At 49.2% G+C, this 25,317-nt stretch overlaps 2 protein-coding genes across 2 annotated transcripts; one reads left to right on the plus strand and one right to left on the minus strand.

Moving 5' to 3' along the window:
- Positions 1-604: 604 nt before the first annotated feature.
- LOC100275333 (uncharacterized) lies at positions 605-1,334 on the minus strand. The gene has a single exon (NM_001364363.1). The coding sequence runs from the start codon at positions 1,072-1,074 to the stop codon at positions 862-864; it is 213 nt and encodes a 70-aa protein (NP_001351292.1). The 5' UTR covers positions 1,075-1,334; the 3' UTR covers positions 605-861.
- A 389-nt stretch (positions 1,335-1,723) lies between these two features.
- Positions 1,724-2,501, plus strand: LOC100193640 (uncharacterized). The gene has a single exon (XM_020548334.3). The coding sequence runs from the start codon at positions 2,030-2,032 to the stop codon at positions 2,237-2,239; it is 210 nt and encodes a 69-aa protein (XP_020403923.1). The 5' UTR covers positions 1,724-2,029; the 3' UTR covers positions 2,240-2,501.
- Positions 2,502-25,317: the final 22,816 nt, after the last annotated feature.

Genomic DNA, 25,317 nt, shown 5'->3' on the forward strand with positions numbered 1-25,317 from the left:
AACTCCATTGACATAAGCACAATAGAGGAGTTCAGGGATTTGGACAAGTTAGGTTAGGGGTTTACATCGGTCGATCCTTTAGAAGAAGTTGACATAGGAGATGGTGGCACTCCAAGGACAACTTTTGTAAACGAGAAACTGAAATTCAATCCTGGGAATAGTTTTATCATGTTATTAAAATTATATTTTGATTGTTTTGCTTGGAGTTATACTGAGATGCTAGATTTAAGCCAAGAACTAGTGGAGCATCGGTTGCCTATTAAGTCTGATTTTATGCCATTCAAGCAAAGTTCAAGACTGTTTTGTCGAGACTTACTCTCTAGGATTAAGGCCGAAATCCATCGACTTTTAGAGGCTAATTTTATTGGGTCTTGCAGATATGCATATTGGGTTTTTAACATTGTGCTGGTGGAGAAAAAAGATTATGGTAAGTTTAGTGTATGTGTTAATTTTCGTAATAACCAAACTAAACTATAGTAATAACTAACAAGAGAATATAATTCTGAAACGTTTTCTAGCAGAACCTGAATCCATAACAAATGTATCTTAAATAAAGTGAATCCATGAGTTGAAAATTGAAAAGTAGACCAACGATCGAGACAGATTTTGAAGCATCAGGATGATGCTAAAACAAGATCACGTACGTATACAAGTATACCCTTGTTAAAGTAGGAATACAGGTACAGCCTATGAAATGGCCGGGCGATCGACCGTGTGATATATATGACGAGAGAGAGCATATAATACAAAACAACGGGTTGACGAATAGACGACGACGAACAGGTACGTACGGTGCGTGCGGTGAAGATTAGCTAGGGAGCTCAGCTAGTCGCCCACAGGTAGCGAGCTGAGGTACAGCAGCTAGGCGCCGGTGTAGATGTGGAGTTTGCACGCCATGGTGACAATGAGGAAGAGGACGAAGAAGATGATGGTGTGGACGGTGGCGGCCTTGCCGGTGACGCGGAGGCTGCCGAAGTCGACCCAGCGGTGCATGCCGGGGAGCTCGATGAGCAGGCCCGGCGAGAGGAGCACGAAGAGCACGACGCCCACCACCACGGGCGCCCAGTCCAGCATCCCGGCCGGTCCTAAAAACTAGTCTAGACTAGGTAGTGCTAGGCTTGTATTGTACTGCTGCGTGCGCGTGGGTGTGTGTATTGCCGCGATGCATACTACGTGTGTGCGCGCTTGCATTTTGTGGAGCAGGACTGCAGGAGCAGCAGGAGGGAGAGGGAAACTGGGGCAATAATAATGGAGCGGAAAAGAGGGAGATTCATGGAGGAATGAGACGTCGACGAGATACCCATGCCTGGCTGAACCAATCGACGCCAAAGAGTGAGAAAGCGAGCAGGGGAATCGGAGGAGGAAAAGCATCGGGATGAGGATGGGGTGAGAGAGAAAGGGATGGTTGCTGACTCTTGATTAATTTGGCGGTACGGTGGGCATGTTTGCTTCCCTTGTTTCATTAACTTGAATCGGTTCTTTTTGCATCGATTTTAATCCAAATGAAAAACTGACGCTTGCTGTGTTTTTGTTTTGAAAAAAAAATAAACAAAGGATGGAGCGGAGCCGGCTGCCAGTGTACAAATTCTGCTGGACCCTTGAAGGGCCCAAGCCCAGCAGGCCTCCCGATTCCCTGCTGCTCCGGCACGGACCCGTGCGCCGCTGGGGCCCGCGTAGATCCGTTGCGTCGCCTCCCTCTCTCACGCACGGTCGCACACCAGACTCCAGTACTCCAATGTGCAAGCAAAGCAGCAAGCCAGCAAGCAACGGTTGGATTCCTTGCCCCCGCCCGGACCACGGAGAGAGGCTGGACCACGCAGGCTCCTGCCCCTGCCAATGACGCGTGGGGCCCGCCTCGCTTTCTTTACCCCTCTAAAAAGCCTGCCACTGCGGCGCTCCTCATTCCAATTTCCAAGAGAGACAGAGAGAGCGTGTGGATTTGGGGGAGCTTCTTCACTGGAGAGTGGAGAGCTCCGGTAGCGAGGCGAAGGAAGGAAGAGGGAGGAGGGGAATCAGAGAGGTCTCCCCGATGGCGGACTGGGGCCCCGTGATCGTAGCGACGGTGCTGTTCGTGGTCCTCACGCCGGGGCTGCTCTGCACGCTGCCGGGCCGGGGCCGCGTCGCAGAGTTCGGCAGCATGCACACCAGCGGCCTGGCCATCCTCGTCCACGCCGTCCTCTACTTCGCGCTCATCACCATCTTCCTCATCGCCATCGGCATCCACGTCTACGCGGGCTAGTAGCCGCCCGGAGCAGGATGCGATATACGGAGTAGTAGGTTGCGCCGCCGCCGTGATCCAGATCAAGATCTGTTTTTTTTTCTTTGTTCCTTTTCGCTCTCTCTCTCTCTCTGCCCTCCTCCTCGGATTTGCTGCCAGTATGGACGAAATCATTGATTATGGTCTGGACGTCTGCTTGTAATCAATCATGACTTGTGTAATCTTGCTTGCGGCCATCAGTATCGATCAAATATCAATCGCGCTCATTCCATATTTTTTTTAATTTGAATTGCTTCTTCGTTTGCTCTCTGAGCGTACCTCTGATTGCTTTTTTGCTTGCTTGGTGGCCGTCGCTTGCTTTGCCCATGTTCGGGGCCATTGATTGGTGAGGTCGATTAGTGTGCGCAAATCGCAATCCAAGTCGGGCCCGACCGGGTCCACCGGATCGGAATTGCCGTGCGGCGTGCGCACTAGAATTATGTCGGCTAAATCCAACGTAAAAGTGAAGGCAATAAGATTATTCTTTATATAGTTTATATAGTTTAGGGTTTAAGATTAAAGTTAGACGTTCGAACTCCGTAAGAATAATAGAAATCATTTTAGATTAAAGTCGAGCAAACAGACGGTTTTAATGCAAATTCAGTAACATTTTTTCCAGCACTACATCAAACTAACAATAAAACGATACCTTTCCAGCACTTCATCAAACTAAGAGGCTTTCTCCTTGTAGAATACGACGGAACCTGACTGCTCACGAGTCACAAAGCACCCACTTTCTTCTCTCTTATATTTCTACCTTACAACTAAATGCCAATAGCAATTATAAAAAATATGAGGATGAAACAAACCCGTCTCAATAGATATTTCACACGATTTTCAAGACTTTAGAAACGAGTTGACATACAAATTTTATACCCATGAAACTCATTCATCTTAGATCCTACGTTATGTCATCTAAAATGGCACACTATTAAATATGGATAAATGACCATAAAACTATCATTAAGAGTATTCTAATGGGATATGTTGACGGTTAATGCATATGACCGTGAAAAATATTGTTTTGTACTATTTGTATAGTGGAGTTTGAAATAGAAGATGATTATGATTATGAGTAAGTTGCTAGACTTCACGGTAGCTTTTTGAAAGTATGTGCGATGTAGTTGGTTATCATGCAAGGCCCTCTCGGCGGTAAGTTTATTTATACTAGAAAAGGGCAGTGCTCTGTCAGGCGCTGTACCGTTCACGAATACACAGGTTCTTGTAGAACTATATTGTATAATAAACTGAACAATGTACTACTAAAGTGGCAAAATTCAGATAGAGGAAGAAGTCTCTGAACTGAGCAATGGCAAACAGACCACACGAATCATAAGCATCAACATACAATTACGAAATAGAGTACACGTCTTCCGAAGATAAATATGAAGAATTAGAAAAGGCTACAGAAAGTACTGCTCTTGATTGCGCCGAAGCTAGACCTTCGGAAAGTAGGTCAACAGAGCAATTGGGTGAAAGCTTATCACAGGAAGTTTCATCGCTGATACCTAAAGCGGTGTTATCTAAGGGTTCTGAATTCATCATCTGCCACGCTTCGAGAAAACAATTGACATAGAAGCAAATTGCCGAAGCTCGACATACACTAAGGATCTGAAGTATCCTCGAGGATCTCTAGTGTACTAAGGTGATGAAGATGATGATTTCCTATATTGTCTTCCTCATAGTAAAGAAATTAACGTCTGTCGAGAAATGATGGATAACATGGGCTACCCGAAGCTTGAGCTCGAGCTGTGTTGGTCACTTGTTCTTGAATGTTGTGGATCAAGAACAAGGCAACACAGTTGTTAAGAATTAAGGACCTTCGTCCTCCGAAACATTATCTCCTCTTGGATATAATGATCTTCAAACGAAGGTCATGAAGGACATGCCTTCATCATTTAATGCGTGAATGAGAATACATAAAGATAATGAGTATAATCCATTAGCCCATTCACATCTGTATGTCATAATGCACACATGAACATTAACAGAATTTATATTATATTGATACCTTTGGCTTGTTCGAAGGTGCTGATGCGAGAGTGATTACAATCCAACGTGAACAGTACGGGGCTACTATTCATCTATTTATAGGCACGAGACGTAGCGTGGGTAAAGTACATTTGTGTCCTTAACATTTACTTATAACTATATCATAAATCATTAGGGACTGGCTATTCTTTTTTCTTCCAGTCAGCGTCATGTTTGATCTTCATCACCATTTTAAGCCGAAGCTATTACTCTTCGGCTATAGCTTCGGCATTCATTCTTATCATCTTCGGACTATATCTTCGCCTCGTATGCCTTTGCCATGGGAGAAAACCTCCACCCTGAAGCCGAAGCTCCCTGCAACAATTTGTGTTATGCTAAAAGCAGGTGGTTAGTCATGTTTTTGAGGACCTTCGGAAGAGAAAGGTCCCCAACAATAGTCCCTCGCAGTATTAATTTATTTCTTTGTAACAAATTCAGAGTGCGACGTGAACGAAGACTCTTAGCCGAAGGTCCAAAAAACACCTTCCCTTCGCTAGAATAGCGAATCATTCTGAACTATGGGTCCCACCGAGCGGTGGAGCTCAGAGTATATATATATATATAGAAGCCTGTGTCGTGAATATTTTTCGTGCCATTTAATTGTTTGCGTTGTGATTGCTATCTTAGCCTTCTTCTCTTTGCGAGCTTGATTGATTTCTGAACTTCGGCATTTGCCGCAACCATCACCCAAATGGTTGAGGACAAGAAGATTACAGACCCCACAACGGCCGGGTTTTACGAAGCAATGGAGAAGGCCAACGCAAAAAAGATTACCAATGAGATGCTAGTTGGGTTATCTAAAGATTCCAGTGATAGTGACAGTTTTGATGTGGAAAGTGGAAATGAAGATGCCGAAGATCGGCCGTGGAGGCCGAGCCATGTTGTTTTTGGGAATTCAACTGTCAAGCAATGGCAAATCGAAGCGATGAAGGGCAAATACTTTCATGATATTTCTATAGTGAGGGCCGGGGGGAAAGCACCGTGCCCCTTCCCGAAGCTAATGAGGTAGTTGTCTTTAAAAGCTTCATGAATGCTAGGCTTCGGTTCCGAATACACAAGATGTTGGTTGAAGTTCTTAAGACATTCAAAATATACCTTCATCGACTTACCCTTGATGCCTTTATCAAAGTGGGGGTTTTATATGGGCTATGATGAGTCAAGGGCTAGAGCCGGATGCTAGGTGTTTCTGCAATATTCATGAGTTATCCTACCAAACGAAGGCAATCGAAAAAGAATAATATCATAACAACTTCGGCTACTACAACTTCGTGCCCCGCTCTGAGGCAAACTATCTCGTGCCAACATTTTGGAAGAAGTGGTCGGACTCTTGGATGAAGCAATGGTTTTAAGTAAAGAATGATCTGAATAAGAGGGAGGATGTGAGGGGCATCATTCAACGTCCCATATGGTCGCCTTTCGACATTAGAAGACCATCAATCGCAATTGGGAATGAAGTGCAAGCGTGTCTAATGGCTTTCAACACTGTATGTACTTACATCGGTACCAGGGATTTAGTTCAAGAACATATTGCTTTCAAAGTATGGCCTCTTGCGAATGAATGGGAAATCCCGAAGGAAACTGCCATGGGCTCCAGTCAGGGTGGCTTGGTTTATCTTAAGTACACCTTCCGGTACAGAAGCCAATTTAACGAACCAAACGATGATTGGCTAGATGCTATAGAGGCAACCAGTGATGAGCTACTTGGAGCCTACTCGAGGACAGAGGACGAGGGCATGACTGTTGCCTTCGGTGCTCGAGGGAAAAGGAGACTGAATAGGGTTTTTGATGTAATTGGGTTTGTTTACCCTGATTACTGTTTTCCTGCCCGAAGGCAAGGAGGAAAGAGAAAAGTTGCTGCTTCGACCTCTACTGGTGCGCCGAAGCCAAAGAGAGCCAAGGTCCTAACACGTAGGCCGAAGCCTATTGGGACGACTGAGGTGCCGAAGCTTATTGAAAGTGCCGAGGCTGCCCCCTCAGCCACGGTAACAGCTCATGCCATGTCAATTGGAGCTAGTACAGATTCGGCAAAAGAGCCGGGATCAGATTATACAACAGAACAGCTAAAAGTGTTGAGCCCTCTAGCTATACAGGGCTGCTGAAGCCATTGAGTACTGCAACAGTGACTCCAAGGAAAAGAAGAATGGCTAGCGTTTTATATGCTGTTTTAGAATCCATGAAAGCGCTAACTCCCACTTCTGTCAAAGCATCTGGCGAAAAATTTGAAGATTAAAGAGAAATGATTACTGCAAGCACGACTACTGTTCTTGCCGAAGCAGGACCTTCAAAAGCTGCGCCAATAAGGCTGGTGGAAGAGAGTGTTCCTGAAAATTCTACATCTCTTGCTCTCGAAGCACCTCCCCATGGTGACTTGGAATACATTGTTCGACACGCTTCGGGAAAGCAGTTATTATTAGAACAAATTGCCAAAGTGCAACACTATGCCAAGGACTTGAAATACCCGCGAGGGTCCTTGGTATACGGAGGGAGTGACAAAGATGACTTCCTTTACTATATGCCTGACAGCAAGGAGGTTAATGTTTGTCGCGAGATGATGAAAAACATGGGGTTTCCAAAGCTGGAGCTTGGTTTGTCCGTTATGACGAAGGATCAGCTTGCAGACAACCTCGCTTACAATAGCCTGAAGGTTTGCACATTTTGGCTTTGCACTTGGTACTTTTCATTATAGTGAACTCTGTTTTTTAGTAATTCTTACTATTATTGTTTGTTCATTCTTCTGCTTGGCAGGGTCTAATCCTCAGTAAGGCTCTGTAGGCTCAAAAAGATGCAGAGGATGACAGCTGCCAGATAGCACTTGGAAACCTCCGATCGGAGGTGTCGGTACTCCGAATCAGGGGTACCCTCTTCTACAGTATGAAGACGTTGTACACGTACGACACCTCCAGGCCACACGGAGAACGGCACCCGACCCCACCGCATGGGCAGGTCTAAGGGCACCACGTGGCAAGGAAAGATAATACATCCTAGGATGCATCATTGGGTCCGGACCTCCAAAGAGGGACACCGGACCCCTGTACGTACAAGTCCGGAGCTCCCAAGAAGGCATGCCGGGTCCCTCGGGTGGGCCCCAGGTCCCTCCGAGTAAGGTCTAGGCCTTGGCAAGGTCCCAGGACGGGGAGGACCCCGGCATGAGTAAGGGTCCGGTGCTGGCACGTGTCCAGGCCTTGCCCTACGCTCCCCGCTCAGGCGGAGGCCCGCTGTTGCCGCGTGGCTTGTGGCCCATGACATAAGCCAATGGGCCGAGCCTGACGTAAGGCCCCTAAAGCCGCGCAACCTCTGCATTTGTTGCGGAAAGGACGCGCTGCCTGCCACCACGCTGACGGGTGACGTGCCCTCTCAGCATTTAATGTGTCCTGTCCAATCCGCTGGCAGACGGCGTCAAGGTCATCCAGCAGACGGCGCGCCTGACCAGTCTGTTGACAAACAGTGTGCCCGTGCTGTGCGGCGCACTGTGCTGATCATCCCTTCTACAAGAAGCTTCCCCTACACGCCGAGGATACGCAGAGATTGGGTGTCAGGGCATGAGAAGATTGCCCCAGCAGCGAACGTTTGTAGCTCCAAGTGCTATATTCTTTATGTCCCTGGGCCCACATGTAGGGGCTCAGTACCTTTGTGATGCCCCCCTTCAGCTATAAAAGGGGAGGCATGCGACGTTACAAGACAGATCCAATCTTAGACTCACTCAGACACTCACAAGTTCATACAAGCTCTCAAGCAATACATCACACAGTGGAGTAGGGTGTTACGCTCCAGCGGCCCGAACCACTCTAAATGCTTGTGTGTTCTTGTGTTCTTCCCATTTTCCAACTAACAAGCAAAACGCTTAGGCCCCTCACTTAGGATTTAGGTCGGGTGCACTCCGCCACCCGGCCGAAGATTTCCTCTCCGACATTTGGCGCGCTAGGTAGGGGGCTAGGCATTAGGTTTTTGCTTGTTTCCTTGCTCAAGCATGATGGTGCAAATCATTGAGCACCGTGCCGAGACTTCGGCAGATTTTGCAGTGGAGGGAGAAGCTGCTTCCGCCACACCGCAGGTTCCCAATCGCCTAGTGCCAGGCACTGCTGCTGTGCATGCCGCACGACAGCACACGGCTGCACAAACATCTCGGACTCCATCGAGGGCGACTCCAGGGGCATTGTCGGTAGCCAGGGAGTTGTTGCGACACCCTCCAAGCTCCACGGCCTCACCAAGGGCCATGAAGCAATGGCGGGACGACGTCGACCGACTACTCGGTATGGCACATTCTACCTCTACCAGGTTGAGGACACGGTCATCCCGGCGCCAACACAAGGCGTCAACGTCTGTGCGCTCGCCCTCAGTAAGGGGCGCACAGACCAACGACCTCCGGGCGAACTCGACTGCAGGCGTGCGGGAAAGGATGCCTGGGTCTCTTTGGAAAGGGCGCGCGAGCGCCACCAAAACATCGGTGGTCGCAACCTCGATCAAGACTTCGCTGCGGTTGCATCGCAGACACCAATGGGCACCCGGTCCCAAACGGGTGTCTCCTTGACTGGTGTGGGCTATGCCGCTCTCGCGGATCATCTCCACGCGGCGTCATGGCCACTCAAGTTCCGGCCGCACCTGTTGGAAAAGTACGACGGAACATCGAACCCGTCGGAGTTCCTGCAAGTATATGTCACCGCCATCACGGCAGCAGGTGGAAACACCGCTGTGATGGCAACATATTTTCATGTTGCCTTGTCTGGACCTGCCCGGACCTGGCTCATGAACCTCACCTCGGGGTCAGTCTATTCCTGGGAAGAGCTCTGCACGCGGTTCGTTGCGAACTTCGCCAGTGCTTACCATCAGCACGGTGTGGAGGCCCACCTCCATGCGGTGAGGTAGGAGCCCGGGGAGACTCTCCGGAAGTTCATCTCCCGCTTCACCAAGGTGCTAGGTACTATACCTCATATTTTTTATGCTTCCATCATCACGGCCTTCCGACAGGGAGTACGTGATGAGAAAACGCTGGAGAAGTTGGCCACATAAGACGTGGAAACTGTCCCCACACTCTTCGCTCTGGCCGATAAATGCGCTAGAGCCGCCGAGGGTCGTGCATGGCACTCGGCTCCACAAACCGGAGCTGCCCAGTCGGGTGGCTCGGGTGCCGTCCCCCAGGACGGAAAGAAGAAAAAGAAGAAGGACCGCGACTACCAGAAGCCGCGGTCCACCGCTCTGGTTGTCGCAGCCACGACTGGAGGCCAGGGTGACCGCAACAAACGTCCACGACCACAGAGGGGTAACAGCGGCTCATGCCCTGTACACCCCAACGGTCACCACAGCGCCGATGAGTGTCACGAGATCATTGACCTCACGAAACGCGTCAGTGAGCGGCGCGAGCAGTCTTCCAAAGACGGCTCCCCACCTCGTCGCCGACCTAGCAAAGAAAAGGTGGACGACGGCGAGGTGGTCGCGGCTGAACGGGACCTCGGGTATCAGTCACCCGAGGGGGACCTGAAGGATGTCTTTGCTGGAGGCTCCTACTCCGGTGGGGACAACTAGACGGACCCTAGAGGGACCCCGCGCTCCCCGGTCTACGAAGCTGAAGCTTGCCTTCCTCCGGAAACCCTTCTTGATTCCCCATGGGTCCAGGCTTCCGACAGGTACATGCAGGAATGGCCACAGCCAAAGACGAGGGCTCCTGTGTCAAATGCAGATGGGGACCCAGGGTCGGGACCTAGCCCTACGGCAAGTACCAAACCAAGAAGGGCTCCGCAACTCTCCCCCAGCTGGGAAGGACTCTTCAAGGTAACGAGAATGCACCGACCCGAGGGCAACCATCTAGCTACGACTGAAGGAGTGCCTTACCCCGATGTCGAAACATCTCTGTAAGTTCTATCCATAGAGCAAGTCTGTGGGGTCGAATCTGTTTCCCTTTTGTAACTAGGTAACGCATACGTGTACGCCAATCCGGTGGGGTCTGTCCCCATAAACCCGGCCTATTGGTTCGCACCCATGCATGACGAGTTATGAAGAAAAACTGCCCCCTCAGTTGTGCCCCTATGATAGTTCCATCTTACTGCTCCATGGTCCTACCTTGCAATCTTTCAGATAGTACTTTTTATCTAACCCACCCGTACGGTTTCCATCTGTCCTATCATGACGACATCCGAATTGAGCAGCCAGGCTTGCAGTTTAGAGCCTCCTTTACGAAAGTTGGGAGGCCCGACAGCCCGGGAGCCGGCTCTAGAGAACGGGACCCCGTTCCATGGGGAGGTCCGAAGCCTGTGTGGCCGCTTAGCTTGGTTCCGTACCCGAAAGCCTGCACACTCCACCACTCCGTGACGGGTACCTAGTATTTGGGGCTATAAGTCATGTGCGTCCGACAACCTCGGGTCCGGATCTAGAGAATGGACATTAGTCTCCTGGGTGGTCCGAAGCCTGTGTAGCCGCTCAGCCTGGTCCCGTACCGTGGGCCTGCACGCTCCACCACCCTGCGACAAGTGTCCTAGTATCTAGAACCGCGACCCAAGGGGGTCCGGACACGCAACTTGGCCACCCAGACTGAAACCTGCGAGTCCCGAGCATGTATCAAAGGATGGCTAATATCAGACAGGGAACCCTATGGGTGTACTACTAACGCTCCCTAGCTGAAGCTGTGTACAGATCCAGATCCCGGCGAGGTTGCCTCCCGAGAGTTGTTGACAACCTTTTCAGATACGCTGGTATCCAACCTCAATACATCGAGCCTGCATCCCAGGCGGGGGGCCAGGTACCAGGGAGGAGTCAACAATATCGCACACAGCAGAAACAAGTTGAAAATAGATAAGTGCTAATACTGCTTAATAAATAGTACTCTTGAGTACCTTACAAAAAGCGAAAGTATTACATCTGTTTCCAAGTGGAGCCCTAGCTCCATCTCTACTCTACAGGTATGAACTACCTCCAGACCAGTAGGGCCACGGGATAGCTAGCTCCGAGCGGCTCGCCAGCGGAGGCGACCACCCCAGCACCGACGGCGGCGGCCACCTCTGCACCAACGACTCGCCAGCAGTGGCGATAACCCCAGCACGTGCGCCATTGCGAAAAGGCCCTCGCCCGCGTCTCCCTACGGGGGGCGACAACGAGGTCATTAAAGCCAAAGAGTTGGAGGCTCCGCGGCAGGTGGCACTGATGGTCTCGCCAGCGGAGGCAACCACCTCTGTAACGGGCAGCCTCGCCAGCGGTGGAGACCACCTCAGCACCGACGACAGCGGCCACCTCTGCACTGATGGGCGGTGGCTACCTCAGCACGCGCAAAGAGGTCCTCGCTCCCATCCTCACTGAGGGAATGAGGACAAGACCATCCAAGAACGCGGTCGCTGCCCCCGCGACGCACGACATTTTGTACGAGCCCCCGGTGCGGCCGACGGCGTGGGAGAAGCCGTGGATGTGGCGAACCTGCGCACGGCGCGACCATCGCCCGTGCGATGGACTGACAGCCACGCCCCGACCAAACGGTAGGATGCAGCATCGGAGGCGGCGCCGAAGCCATCCAAGCCGAGGAACCGGGCACGCGGCCGCTGGTGGCGCCTGCAGTCGGCCGGTCCCGCGTACCCGAAGTTCGCCTCCTCCTCATGGCTGGTGAACGCCCTTCTCCCCCAAATGCTGGAGGAAGAAGCGGGTCGCCAGCCCATGCAGAAGGCGGGACCCCAACTCGGCTCGCCCTCCTCCCCAGCACGGATGATGAACATCCTTGAAGCAGAGGGCAGGGGGGAGGCCGCAGCCCGGCTCGCTTCTCTCCACCACAAGGCTGGTGGTCATCCCTCTAGATGACCACTGGCGGGAGATTATAGCCGGGCTGCATGATGAAAATCCTTGAAGCCATGCGATGGCGGAAGAGCGCCAACCCCAACAGGGTTGCGCTCCTCTAACAGCAGCAAGAAGAAGACAAGATCGGTAGCACCACCACGAGCGCGACGGTGAGATCACCGGAGGGGGCGGCCCTGACGCGGATCCCTCTAGAGAACACCGGCGCACCCCATCTGGAGGCCCGGAAGGCGAAAGGGCGCGGTGAATGCAAGAGGAGCAAGGCATGGCTACTGCTCGGGAGATCGACCCCTTTTTAAAGGCAGATTTCCCCACTCGCGCCCCGAAGCATCACGGGCAAAGTCTCCCCCGATGTGCACCAGGGTTCCCACCCTATGACACGGGGGCCAGGCCCCACATGTCATACAGACTGACCCGAAGCACGAAGAAGCCGAACCACCGCACAAGGAGCGTGCAACTGCCCCGCGGTTATGCACCCCTTCATTTTCGGGGCAACCGGCGGTCAGGAAGACGAACCGCCGCACAAGGAGCTTGCAACCGCCCCGTGGTTATGCGCCCCTTCATCTTCGCCGAAACCAGCGGTCGAAAAGGTGAACCGCCACGCAGGAAGCGTACAACCGCCCCACGGTTGTGCGCCCCTCAGCTTCGTTGCAACCGGCGGTCCAACATGAGGGCCCAAGCCCACATGTCATACAACCGGCGCGCCGGTTACCGGGTGCGGAAAAATTTCACCGCCGCTCGCGCCAATGCCACGTCTTCTCGGGGCCATCGCGGAAAACTAAAAAGATAAGTTTTCAGAACCAGTGCAGCGACTCGAGGCACCCCACACATGGCCCAACTGTGACATTAAGTACGAAGGTCACGAGCCAGTCAGCCATGGGAATAGGTGTGGCAGTCGGTACGACCATAGGCGGGCCGGCAGTAATTGCATCAACGGGCGCGCAGGAGCAGCAGGCCAACCACCAAATCAGACTCTAGCCCCACCTGCAGGCTCGCATCCTCCCCTGAGGCAGGCCCGGGGGCCACTGTTGGTACCCCGAATCAGGGGTACCCTCTTCTACAGTATGAAGACGCTATACACGTACGACACCTCCAGGCCACACGGAGAACAGCACCCGACCCCACCGCATGGGCAGGTCTAAGGGCACCACGTGGCAAGGAAAGATAATACATCACAGGATGCATCATTGGGTTCGGACCTCCACAGAGGGACACCAGACCCCTGTACGTACATGTCCGGAGCTCCCAAGAAGGCATGCCGGGTCCCTCGAGTGGGCCTCAGGTCCCTTCGAGTAAGGTCTGGGCCTTGGCAAGGTCCCGGGACGGGGAGGACCCTGGCATGAGTAAGGGTCCGGTGCTGGCACGTGTCCAGGCCTTGCCCTATGCTCCCCGCTCAGGCAGAGACTCGCTGTTGCCGCGTGGCTTGTGGCCCGTGATATAAGCCAACGAGCCGAGCCTGACGTAAGGCCCTAAAGCCGCGTAGCCTCTGCATTTATTGCGGAAAGGACGTGCCGCCTGCCACCACGCTGACGGGCAACGTGCCCTCTCAGCATTTAATGCGTGCTGTCCAATCCACTGGCAGATGGCGTCAGGGTCATCCAGCAGACGGCGCGCCTGACCAGTCTATTGACAAACAGTGTGCCTGTGCCGTGCGGCGCACTGTGCTCATCATCCCTTCTACAAGAAGCTTCCCCTACACGCCGAGGATACGCAGATCTCGGGTGTCAGGGCACGAGAAGATTGCCCCAGCAGCGAACGTTTGTAGCTCCAAGTGCTATATTCTTTATGTCCCTGGGCCCACATATCGGGGCTAAGTACCTTAGTGCATGCCCCCTTCAGCTATAAAAGGGGAGGCATGCGATGTTACAAGACAGATCCAATCTTAGGCTCACTCAGACACTCACAAGTTCATACAAGCTCTCAAGCAATACATCACACAGTGGAGTAGGGTGTTACGCTCTGGCGGCCGAACCACTCTAAATCCTTGTTTGTTCTTGTGTTCTTCCCATTTTCCAACTAACAAGCAAAACGCTTAGGCCCCTCCTCATCTTAGGATTTAGGGCGGGTGCACTCTGCCACCCGGCCGGAGATTTCCTCTCCGACAGAAGGTTATAACTTTGAGGAACGAAGCTCTTGCAAAGGATAAGATTTTACTATCTTTGGTCGAAAGAGTGAAGTCTAGAGAACCTAAACTGTCCGCTCAAGCAGAAGTGCACAAGGCTGAAGTGCAAGAATTAGAAAAGAAACTTGCTGAAGCAACTGAAAATTTTAATGTGGAGTTGACAAAACATGAAATATCTGAAATCGAACGGTCAAGGGTATGAAGAAATGTTGACAAACTTCGTGAAGCTAAAGAAAAATGCTACAATGTGGCGATAGAATGAGCCAAGAGTTTTAAGAATAGCTTTGCTAAAGTTGGTGTGTTTTCCTCATAACAAAATTTTATTTATGGTGGCCCCGATGGAGTTATCCAGTGGATTAATGGTGAAGTCCAAGCCTTTGAAGAGATCCTTAGTGACAGAGGGAATTTTTGTGCCTTTGCCGGTGCCCGCGGGGTCGTATCAGTCCTGGAGAAAGTCGGGTGCGAACATGCGAAGGTTGTAGCTCAGCCAGGATTCTCGCTTTCAACTGATGATATTAAAAACCCTTCGGTCGATGCCACTACATTAATTGGAAAAATTTATTCTGAAGTATGGCTGAAGGGTGGCCGAGGGATAGTTGATGAAGCTATTAGAAGAAATGAGAAAGAGTCTCACGACACCCTAGAAGAGGCTAAGAGAGCTGAAGAGGCTACTGAACGTGCCAACTAATAGGTATACCTATTACAGTTTAGCTTCGTAAATTATTGTAGCTTCGGTACTAATAAGTACTTGTATTTTGATGCAGACGAGCTTTCTCCCCCTCTAGAGCCATACAATCCTGAAGTTGATCCGTCTCTGAAGTGGGCGCTCGACATAATTAGAATCGCTAGCGAAGCCATTGACGAAGTTGTCAACAGACTATTAGACGAAGCTACCAATAAAGTCTTAAAAGAGGTCTGAAGCTTTGTATATTTGATAGTTTAGGGTCTTTGTACGTAGCTTTCATTTTTGTAAGAAACAATTATAAAATATTTGCATATGTATTAATGTAATATATTTCTTTGTGATGCGTGAAACCTTCATACGTACCGTTTTTGAGCTCCTGGCAAAAAAACACCTTCCTTTCTTCTCACGCTTCACGAAGAAAGAAATTCCCCTTCTTTGCCGAAACAATACTGAATATCATGTCATGGCTATTATATAGTAATACTGTTGACGAAGGTACCATCCCTGTATAAAAATATATCTGCCAAAGGCATGTCTTGTGTTATTGTTACATTCTTTCATGAGTTGGCAGGTATATTTGAAGGAGCAATTTTCCTTCTTCTCCACTGCTTCTGTCAATGCAAAATGATGTATGATGCAATGCTATGCAATATGATATGATGGTATGATGCAAATGATGTTTATGCATAAATCATCAAAGAAAAACCAAGACTCTGCATTCCCTTAGGAACGACTTTGGAGTCTCTTCACCTTTTACTTAGGTGGTATTTCAGCTCTGCATCTCCTTAGGAAAAACTTTGGAGCTAAGCTATGCATCCCCTTAGGAACGACTTTGGAGCTTCTTCACCTTTTACTTAGGTGGTATTTTAGCTTTGCATCCCCTTAGGAACGACTTTGGAGCTTCTTCACCTTTTACTTAGGTGGTATTTTAGCTCTGCATCCCCTTAGGAACGACTTTGGAGCTTTGTCACCTTCTTGTTACACTCGATGGTGTAACCACAGATTTATTACAACAGGCCAAAGGTTAAACCTTCTTATATTGTCTTTGGAGGGGAAATATAAAGATAGAAAAGTAAAAAACACATTGAACTTGGAAACTTTATGGTCGAGCCCCTGTGTTGCTTTAGTAAATATGTCTCGATTTGGGCACAATGCTGTTGACTGTGCGAGCTTCGGACTCTTCTCGAGTGTCGCGTTGTTGCTGCGCATGGTGATGCACTTCTAGTTGCTGATTATGAACCAAGGTTGGTGCCAATGGTGGTGGTGGTAACTGAGCCCATGCAGCTTGAGAATGACTTGCCGAAGCAACTGATGCCGTGGGTTGCTGGTTGCCCACATACTCAGGGATATATGGTGAATAGCATGAAGTAGTGTGCAAGACCTGCTTCGGCTGATTCTGTCGTGCTTTGGCTTTAGCTATCTCCTTTTGCTTTTGGATCATGACTTGGCACGTCTTGTTGTATGTCCCTTATCCTCCCCACAGAATAAGCATAACAATCTCCTAGGTTGGGTGCTGAATCTTCCTCCAAAGCTTCTTCCTCCTCTGCCTCTTGGAGCTGGTAGCCTGTAAGAGGTTTTCTACATTCCTGAAGATTGTGAGCTTTGTTGGTTGCCTTGAGTGTGGTTTGCCCTGTCATCATTTGTGCTGGGGTTGTGGATTTTTCTGACATGCCTAGGGTGGAATGTTCCTCCGAAGCCCCTAGTGATCTCAGAATACCTGTAGGCCTCCTCCCTTCTCTGGCGAAAATCATTGTCAGCTCGGATGTATTCATCCATCTTCTGGAGGAGCTTTTCCAGAGTTTGCGATGGCTTCCTAGCAAAATATTGTGCTGTCGGTCCTGACTGAAGCCCCCTTGATCATAGCTTCGATGACAATCTTATTTGGCACCATTGGCTCCTGGGCTCTGAGTCGTAGAAATATTCGGACATATGCCTACAAGTACTTTTCATGGTCTTGCGTACACTGGAATAAGTCTTGGGCAGTTAATGGCTTCGTCTAGAAACCGTGGAAGATAGTTACTAGCATGTCCTTCAGCTTTTGCCATGACGCGATCGTTCCCGGGTGAAGGGAAGAATACCACGTCTGAGCTACACTCCTGACCGCCATGACGAAGGATTTCGCCATGACAGCCGTGTTGCCACCATATGAGGATATGATTGCTTCGTAACTCATGAGAAACTGCTTTGGATCCAAATGCCCATCGTACATAGGAAGTTGTGGTGGCTTGTAAGATGGTGGCCATGGGGTAGCCTGCAACTCTTCTGCTAGATGAGAAGCATCATCAAAAGCAAAGTTACCATGATGAAAGTCATCATACCATTCATCATCATTGATTGGACTTTCTTGACGAAGCTCTCTCTGTTGAGGCCTTCGTCCTTGGTCATCTTGGGTGATGTGACACATTTCTTCAGCAGCATCGTCGATCTTCCTCTGAAGGTCGGCTAGCCGAAGCATTTTCTCTCTCCTCCTCTGCACTTATTGGTGTATGGCTTCCAGGTCTCTGATTTCTTGGTCCAACTCCTCCTGTGGTGTTGGGCTGGTAGCCATCGTTTTCTGGCTCCGGGCTTTTCTCAGCAAGAGTGTCTCTTGGTTGGTATCCAGTGGCTGCAGGGCAGCCCCTGGCGCTATTGTCTTTTTTGTCGGCGTGACGAAGGTGAATTCTTGTCGAAGGTTGTGGAAGTGAGTTCACCGGAGGTGAGCGCCAATGTTGGTCACTTGTTCTCTGAAAGGGAATTAGGCTTACACCTAGTCCCTAATTAATTTTGGTGGTTGAACTGCCCAACACAAATAATTGGACTAACTAGTTTGCTCTAGTGTATAAGTTATACAGGTGCCAAAGGTTCACACTTAGCCAATAAAAAGACCAAGTATTGGGTTCAACAAAAGAGCAAAGGGACAACCGAAGGCACCTCTGGTCTGGCGCACCGGACTGTTCGGTGCACCACCGGACATGTCCGGTGCACCAGAGGACTCCAACTCAAACTCGTCACCTTCGAGAAAATCCAGAGGCAACTCCACTATAATTCATCGGACTGTCCGGTGTACACCGGACAGTGTCCGGTGCTCCAAGGAAGAGCGGCCTCAGGAACTCGCCAGCTTCGAGAAACTGCAACGGCTGCTCCGCTATAATTCACCGGACATGTCCGGTGTACACCGGACTGTCCGGTGTAACTATGGGGCAACGGCTACTTCGCGCCAACGGTCACCTGCAACAGCAATTAATGCGCGCCAGAGCGCGCAGAAGTCAGGCACGCGCGTAGTGGCGCACCGGACACTCTACAGTACATGCCCGGTGCGCCACCGGACATCCAGGCGGGCCCAGAAGTCAGAGCTCCAACGGTCAGAACCCATCGGCTTTGGTGACGTGGCTGGCGCACCGGACATGTTTGGTGATTGGGGCTATAAATACCCCTACCACCCCACCATTCATTGCATCCATGTTTTCCACTTCTCAACCACTTACAAGAGCTAGGCATTCAATTCTAGACACACCAAAGAGATCAAATCCTCTCCAATTCCACACAAGGCTTTAGTGATTAGCGAGAGAGATTTGTCGTGTTCTTTTGAGCTCTTGCGCTTGGATTGCTTCTTTTCTTTCTCACTTGTTCTTGTGATCAAAACTCCATTGTAATCAAGGCAAGAGGCACCAATTGTGTGGTGGCTCTTGCGGGGAAGTTTTGTTCCCGGTTTTGATTTGAGAAGAGAAGCTCACTCGGTCCGAGGGACCGTTTGAGAGAGGGTAAGGGTTGAAAGAGACCCGGCCTTTGTGGCCTCCTCAACGAGGAGTAGGTTTGCGAGAACCGAACCTCGGTAAAACAAATCCGCGTGTCACACTCTTCATTTGCTTGCGATTTGTTTTGCGCCCTCTCTCTCTCAGACTCGTCATTATTTCTAACGCTAACCCGGCTTGTAGTTGTGAATAATTTTGTAAATTTCAGTTTCGCCCTATTCACCCCCCTCTAGGCGACTATCAATTGGTATCGGAGCCCGGTGCTTCATTAGAGCCTAACCGCTCGAAGTGATGTCAGGAGATCACGCTAAGAAGGAGATGGAGACCGGCGAAAAGCCCACTACAAGCCACGGGAGCACTTCATCGGAAGAGTCCCGCACCAAGAGGAAGGAGAAGAAGAAGGACTCCTCCAAAGGGAAGGAGAAGAGATCTTCTTCACACCACAAAGAGAAGAAGGAGAAATCCTCTTCCCACAAGCTGCATCGGAGTGGGGACAAGAAAAAGAGGATGAGGAAGGTGGTCTACTGAAAGGGAATTAGGCTTACACCTAGTCCCTAATTAATTTTGGTGGTTGAATTGCCCAACACAAACATTTGGACTAACTAAGTTTGCCCAAGTGTATAGATTATACAGGTGTAAAAGGTTCACACTCAGCCAATAAAAGACCAAGTTTTGGATTCAACAAAGGAGCAAAGTGGGAACCGAAGGCCCTCTGGTCTGGGAGCACCGGACTGTCCGGTGTACACCGGACAGTGTTCGGTGCACCAGAGGACTCCAACGCCAACTTGCCACCTTCGGGAATTTCCAGAGGCGACTCCGCTATAATTCACCGGACTGTCCGGTGTACACCGGACAGTGTCCGGTGCGCCAAGGGAGATCGGCCTCAGGAACTCGCCAGCTTCGGGAAACTCCAACAGCTAGTCCGCTATAATTCACCGGACTGTCCGGTGTGCACCGGACTGTCCGGTGCGACTCCGGAGCAACGGCTATCTCAGCGCCAACGGCTCTCTGCCGCGCATTAAATGCGCGCTCTGCGCGCGCAGATGTCAGGCGCGCCCACTCCGGCACACCGGACAAGGAACAGTGCATGTCCGGTGTGCACCGAACACCCAGGCGGGCCCACAAGTCAGAAGCTCCAACGGTCAGAATCCAACGGCAGTGATGACGTGGCAGGGGGCACCGGACTGTCCGGTGTGCACCGGACTGTCCGGTGCGCCATCGAACAGACAGGTTCCCAACGGCCACATTTGGTGGTTGGGGCTATAAATACCCCACCCACCCCACCATTCATTGCATCCAAGTTTTCCACTTCCCAACTACTACAAGAGCTCTAGCATTCAATTCTAGACACACCAAAGAGATCAAATCCTCTCCAAATCCCACACAACGCCATAGTGACTAGAGAGAGTGATTTGCTTGTGTTCTTTCGAGCTCTTGCGCTTGGATTGCTTTCTTCTTTCTTGATCCTTTCTTTGCAATCAAACTCACTTGTAATTGAGGCAAGAGACACCAATCTTGTGGTGGTCCTTGCGGGAACTTTGTGTTCCAAGTGATTGAGAAGAGAAAGCTCACTCGATCCGTGGATCGTTTGAGAGAGGGAAGGGTTGAAAGAGACCCGGCCTTTGTGGCCTCCTCAATGGGGAGTAGGTTTGCAAGAACCGAACCTCGGTAAAACAAATCTCCGTGTCTCACTTGCTTATTCGCTTGGGATTTGTTTTGCGCCCTCTCTCGCGGACTCGTTTCTTTATTACTAACGCTAACCCGGCTTGTAGTTGTGTTTATATTTGTAAATTTCAGTTTCGCCCTATTCACCCCCCCCCCCTCTAGGCGACTATCAATTGGTATCAGAGCTCGGTGCTTCATTAGAGCCTAACCGCTCGAAGTGATGTCGGGAGATCACGCCAAGAAGGAGATGGAGACCGGCGAAAAGCCCACTACAAGCAACGGGAGCACTTCATCGGAAGAGTCCCGCACCAAGAGGAGGGAAAAGAAAAAGATCTCCTCCAACAAAGGGAAGGAGAAGAAATCTTCTTCTCACCACAAAGAGAAGAAGGAAAAATCTTCTTCCCACAAGCCGCATCGGAGTGGGGACAAACAAAAGAGGATGAGGAAAGTGGTCTACTACGAGACCGACACTTCATCAACATCGACCTCCGGCTCCGACGCGCCCTCCGTAGCTTCTAAACGCCAAGAGCGTAAGAAGTTTAGTAAGATCCCCCTACACTACCCTCGCATTTCTAAACATGCACCTTTACTTTCCGTCCCATTAGGCAAACCACCAATTTTTGATGGTGAAGATTATGCTAGGTGGAGTGATTTAATGCGATTTCATCTAACCTCACTCCACAAAAGTATATGGGATGTTGTTGAGTTTGGTGCACAGGTACCGTCGATAGGGGATAAGGATTATGATGAGGATGAGGTGGCCCAAATCGAGCACTTCAACTCTCAAGCGACAACGATACTCCTCGCCTCTTTAAGTAGAGAGGAGTATAACAAAGTACAAGGGTTGAAGAGCGCCAAGGAGGTTTGGGATGTGCTCAAAACCGCGCACGAGGGAGATGAGCTCACCAAGATCACCAAACGGGAAACGATCGAGGGGGAGCTCGGTCGGTTCCGGCTTCGCAAAGGGGAAGAGCCACAACACATGTACAACCGGCTCAAGACCTTGGTGAACCAAGTGCGCAACCTCGGGAGCATAAAGTGGGACGACCACGAGGTGGTTAAGGTTATTCTAAGATATCTTATTTTCCTTAACCCCACTCAAGTTCAATTAATTCGTGGTAATCCTAGATATACTAAAATGACCCCCGAGGAAGTTATCGGGCATTTTGTAAGTTTTGAGTGCATGATCGAAGGCTCGAAAAAGATCAACGAGCTTGACGAACCCACCACATCCGAAGCTCAACCCGTCGCATTCAAGGCGACGGAAGAAAAGAAGGAGGAGGCTACACCAAGTCGACAACCAATAGACGCCTCCAAGCTCGACAATGAGGAAATGGCGCTCGTCATCAAGAGCTTCCGCCAAATCCTCAAGCAAAGGAGGGGGAAAGACTACAAGTCCCGCTCCAAGAAGGTTTGCTACAAATGTGGTAAGCCCGGTCATTTTATGGCTAAATGTCCTATATCAAGTGACAGTGACCGAGGCGACGACAAGAAGGGGAGAAGAAAGGAGAAGAAAAGGTACTACAAGAAGAAGGGCGGCGATGCCCATGTTTGTCGGGAATGGGATTCTGACGAAAGCTCAAGCGACTCCTCCGACGACGAGGACGCCGCCAACATCGCCGTCACCAAGGGACTTCTCTTCCCCAACGTCGGCCACAAGTGCCTCATGGCAAAGGACGGCAAACGGAAGAAGGTTAAATCTAACTCCTCCACTAAATATGAATCTTCTAGTGATGATAATGCTAGTGATGAGGAGGATAGTTTGCGTTCCCTTTTTGCCAACCTTAACATAGCTCAAAAGGAAAAATTAAATGAATTAGTCAGTGCTATTCATGAAAAGGATGACCTTCTGGATTCCCAAGAAGATTGTCTAATTAAAGAAAACAAGAAACATGTTAAGGTTAAAAAGGCTTATGCTCTTGAAATTGAGAAATGTGAAAAATTATCTAGTGAGCTAAGTACTTGCCGTGAGATGATTGACAACCTTAGGAATGAAAATGCTAGTCTAAATGCTAAGGTTGATTCACATGTTTGTAATGTTTCAATTCCTAATCCTAAAAATAATAATGATGATTTGCTTGCTAGGATTGAAGAATTAAACATTTCTCTTGCTAGCCTTAGAGTAGAAAATGAAAATTTAATTGCTAAGGCTAAAGAACTAGATGTTTGCAATGCTACCATTTCCAATCTTAGAGATAAAAATGATATTCTTCATGCTAAGATTGTTGAACTTAATTCTTGCAAACCCTCTACATCTATTGTTGAGCATGTATCTATTTGTACTAGATGTAGAGATATTGATGTTAATGCTATTCATGATCATATGGCTTTAATTAAACAACAAAATGATCATATAGCAAAACTAGATGCTAAAATTGCCGAGCACAACTTAGAAAATGAGAAATTTAAATTTGCTCGTAGCATGCTTTATAATGGGAGACGCCCGGGCATCAAGGATGGCATTGGCTTCCAAAGGGGAGACAATGTCAAACTTAGTGCCCCTCCTAAGAGATTGTCCAACTTTGTTAAGGGCAAGGCTCCTATGCCTCAGGATAACGAAGGTTACATTTTGTACCCTGCCGGTTATCCCGAGAGCAAAATTAGGAAAATTCATTCTAGGAAGTCTCACTCTGGCCCCAATCATGCTTTTATGTATAAGGGTGAGACATCTAGTTCTAGGCAACCAACCCGTGCTAAGTTGCCTAAGAAAATTCCTATTGCATCAAATGATCATGACATTTCATTTAAAACTTTTGATGCATCATATGTTTTGACTAACAAATCCGGCAAGGTAGTTGCCAAATATGTTGGGGGCAAACACAAGGGCTCAAAGACTTGTGTTTGGGTACCCAAAGTTCTCGTGTCTAATGCCAAAGGACCCAAAACCATTTGGGTACCTAAAGTCAAGAACTAAACTTGTTTTGTAGGTTTATGCATCCGGGGGCTCAAGCTGGATACTCGACAGCGGGTGCACAAACCACATGACAGGGGAGAAAAGGATGTTCTCCTCATATGAGAAAAACCAAGATCCCCAAAGAGCGATCACATTCGGGGATGGAAATCAAGGCTTGGTCAAAGGTTTGGGTAAAATTGCTATATCTCCTGACCATTCCATTTCCAATGTTGTTCTTGTTGATTCTTTAGATTACAACTTGCTTTCTGTATCTCAATTATGTCAAATGGGCTACAACTGTCTATTCACTGATGTAAGTGTCACTGTCTTTAGAAGAAGTGATGATTCAATAGCATTTAAGGGAGTGTTAGAGGGTCAGCTATACTTGGTAGATTTTGATAGAGCTGAACTCGACACTTGCTTAATTGCTAAGACTAACATGGGTTGGCTCTGGCACCGCCGACTAGCACATGTTGGGATGAAGAATCTTCATAAGCTTCTAAAGGAAGAACACATTTAGGACTAACAAATGTTCATTTTGAGAAAGACAGGATTTGTAGCGCATGCCAAGCAGGAAAGCAAGTTGGAGCTCATCATCCACACAAGAACATCATGACGACCGACAGGCCGCTTGAGCTACTCCACATGGATCTATTCGGCCCGATTGCTTACATAAGCATCGGCGGGAGTAAGTATTGTCTTGTAATAGTGGATGATTATTCTCGCTTCACTTGGGTATTCTTTTTACAGGAAAAATCTCAAACCCAAGAGACCTTAAAGGGATTCTTGAGACGGGCTCAAAATGAGTTCGGCTTAAGGATCAAGAAAATAAGAAGCGACAACGGGACGGAGTTCAAGAATTCTCAAATTGAAGGCTTCCTTGAGGAGGAGGGCATCAAGCATGAGTTCTCTTCTCCCTACACGCCACAACAAAATGGTGTAGTGGAGAGGAAGAATCGAACTCTATTGGACATGGCAAGAACCATGCTTGATGAGTACAAGACTTCGGATCGGTTTTGGGCCGAGGCGGTCAACACCGCTTGCTACGCCATCAACCGATTATATCTACACCGAATCCTCAAGAAGACATCATATGAACTCCTAACCGGTAAAAAGCCCAACATTTCATATTTTAGAGTCTTTGGTAGCAAATGCTTTATTCTTGTTAAAAGAGGTAGAAAATCTAAATTTGCTCCTAAGACTGTAGAAGGCTTTTTACTTGGTTATGACTCAAACACAAGGGCATATAGGGTCTTTAACAAGTCCACTGGACTAGTTGAAGTCTCATGTGACGTTGTGTTTGATGAGACTAACGGCTCTCAAGTAGAGCAAGTTGATCTTGATGAGATAGGTGATGAAGAGGCTCCGTGCATCGCGCTAAGGAACATGTCCATCGGGGATGTGTGTCCTAAGGAATCCGAAGAGCCTCCAAATGCACAAGATCAACCATCCTCCTCCACGCAACCATCTCCACCAACTCAAAATGAGGATGAAGCTCAAGTTGATGAAGTAGAAGATCAAGCGAATGAGCCACCTCAAGATGACGGCAATAATCAAGGGGGAGATGTAATTGAGGAAGAAAAGGAGGATGAGGAACAAAAGCCGCCACACCCAAGAGTCCACCAAGCAATCCAACGAGATCACCCCGTCGACACCATCCTCGGCGATATTCATAAGGGGGTAACTACTAGATCTCGGGTTGCGCATTTTTGTGAACATTACTCGTTTGTTTCCTCTATTGAGCCACACAGGGTAGAGGAAGCACTCCAAGATTCGGATTGGGTGGTGGCGATGCAAGAGGAGCTCAACAACTTCACTAGAAATGAGGTATGGCATTTAGTTCCACGTCCTAACCAAAATGTTGTAGGAACCAAATGGGTCTTCCGCAACAAGCAAGATGAGCATGGTGTGGTGACAAGGAACAAAGCTCGACTTGTGGCCAAGGGATACTCCCAAGTCGAAGGTTTGGATTTCGGTGAAACCTATGCACCCGTAGCTAGGCTTGAGTCAATTCGCATATTATTAGCCTATGCTACTTACCATGGCTTTAAGCTTTATCAAATGGACGTGAAAAGTGCCTTCCTTAATGGACCAATCAAGGAAGAGGTCTATGTTGAGCAACCTCCCGGCTTTGAAGACAGTGAGTATCCTAACCATGTCTATAAG

The sequence above is a fragment of the Zea mays genome, chromosome 2 (genome assembly GCF_902167145.1).
Source record: "Zea mays cultivar B73 chromosome 2, Zm-B73-REFERENCE-NAM-5.0, whole genome shotgun sequence".
Classification (NCBI taxonomy): domain Eukaryota; kingdom Viridiplantae; phylum Streptophyta; class Magnoliopsida; order Poales; family Poaceae; genus Zea; species Zea mays.

Excerpts from the sequence above, each read along its gene's own strand:
- LOC100275333 (NM_001364363.1), bottom strand. The coding sequence starts at position 1,074 with ATGCTGGACTGGGCGCCCGTGGTGGTGGGCGTCGTGCTCTTCGTGCTC.
- LOC100193640 (XM_020548334.3), top strand. The coding sequence starts at position 2,030 with ATGGCGGACTGGGGCCCCGTGATCGTAGCGACGGTGCTGTTCGTGGTC.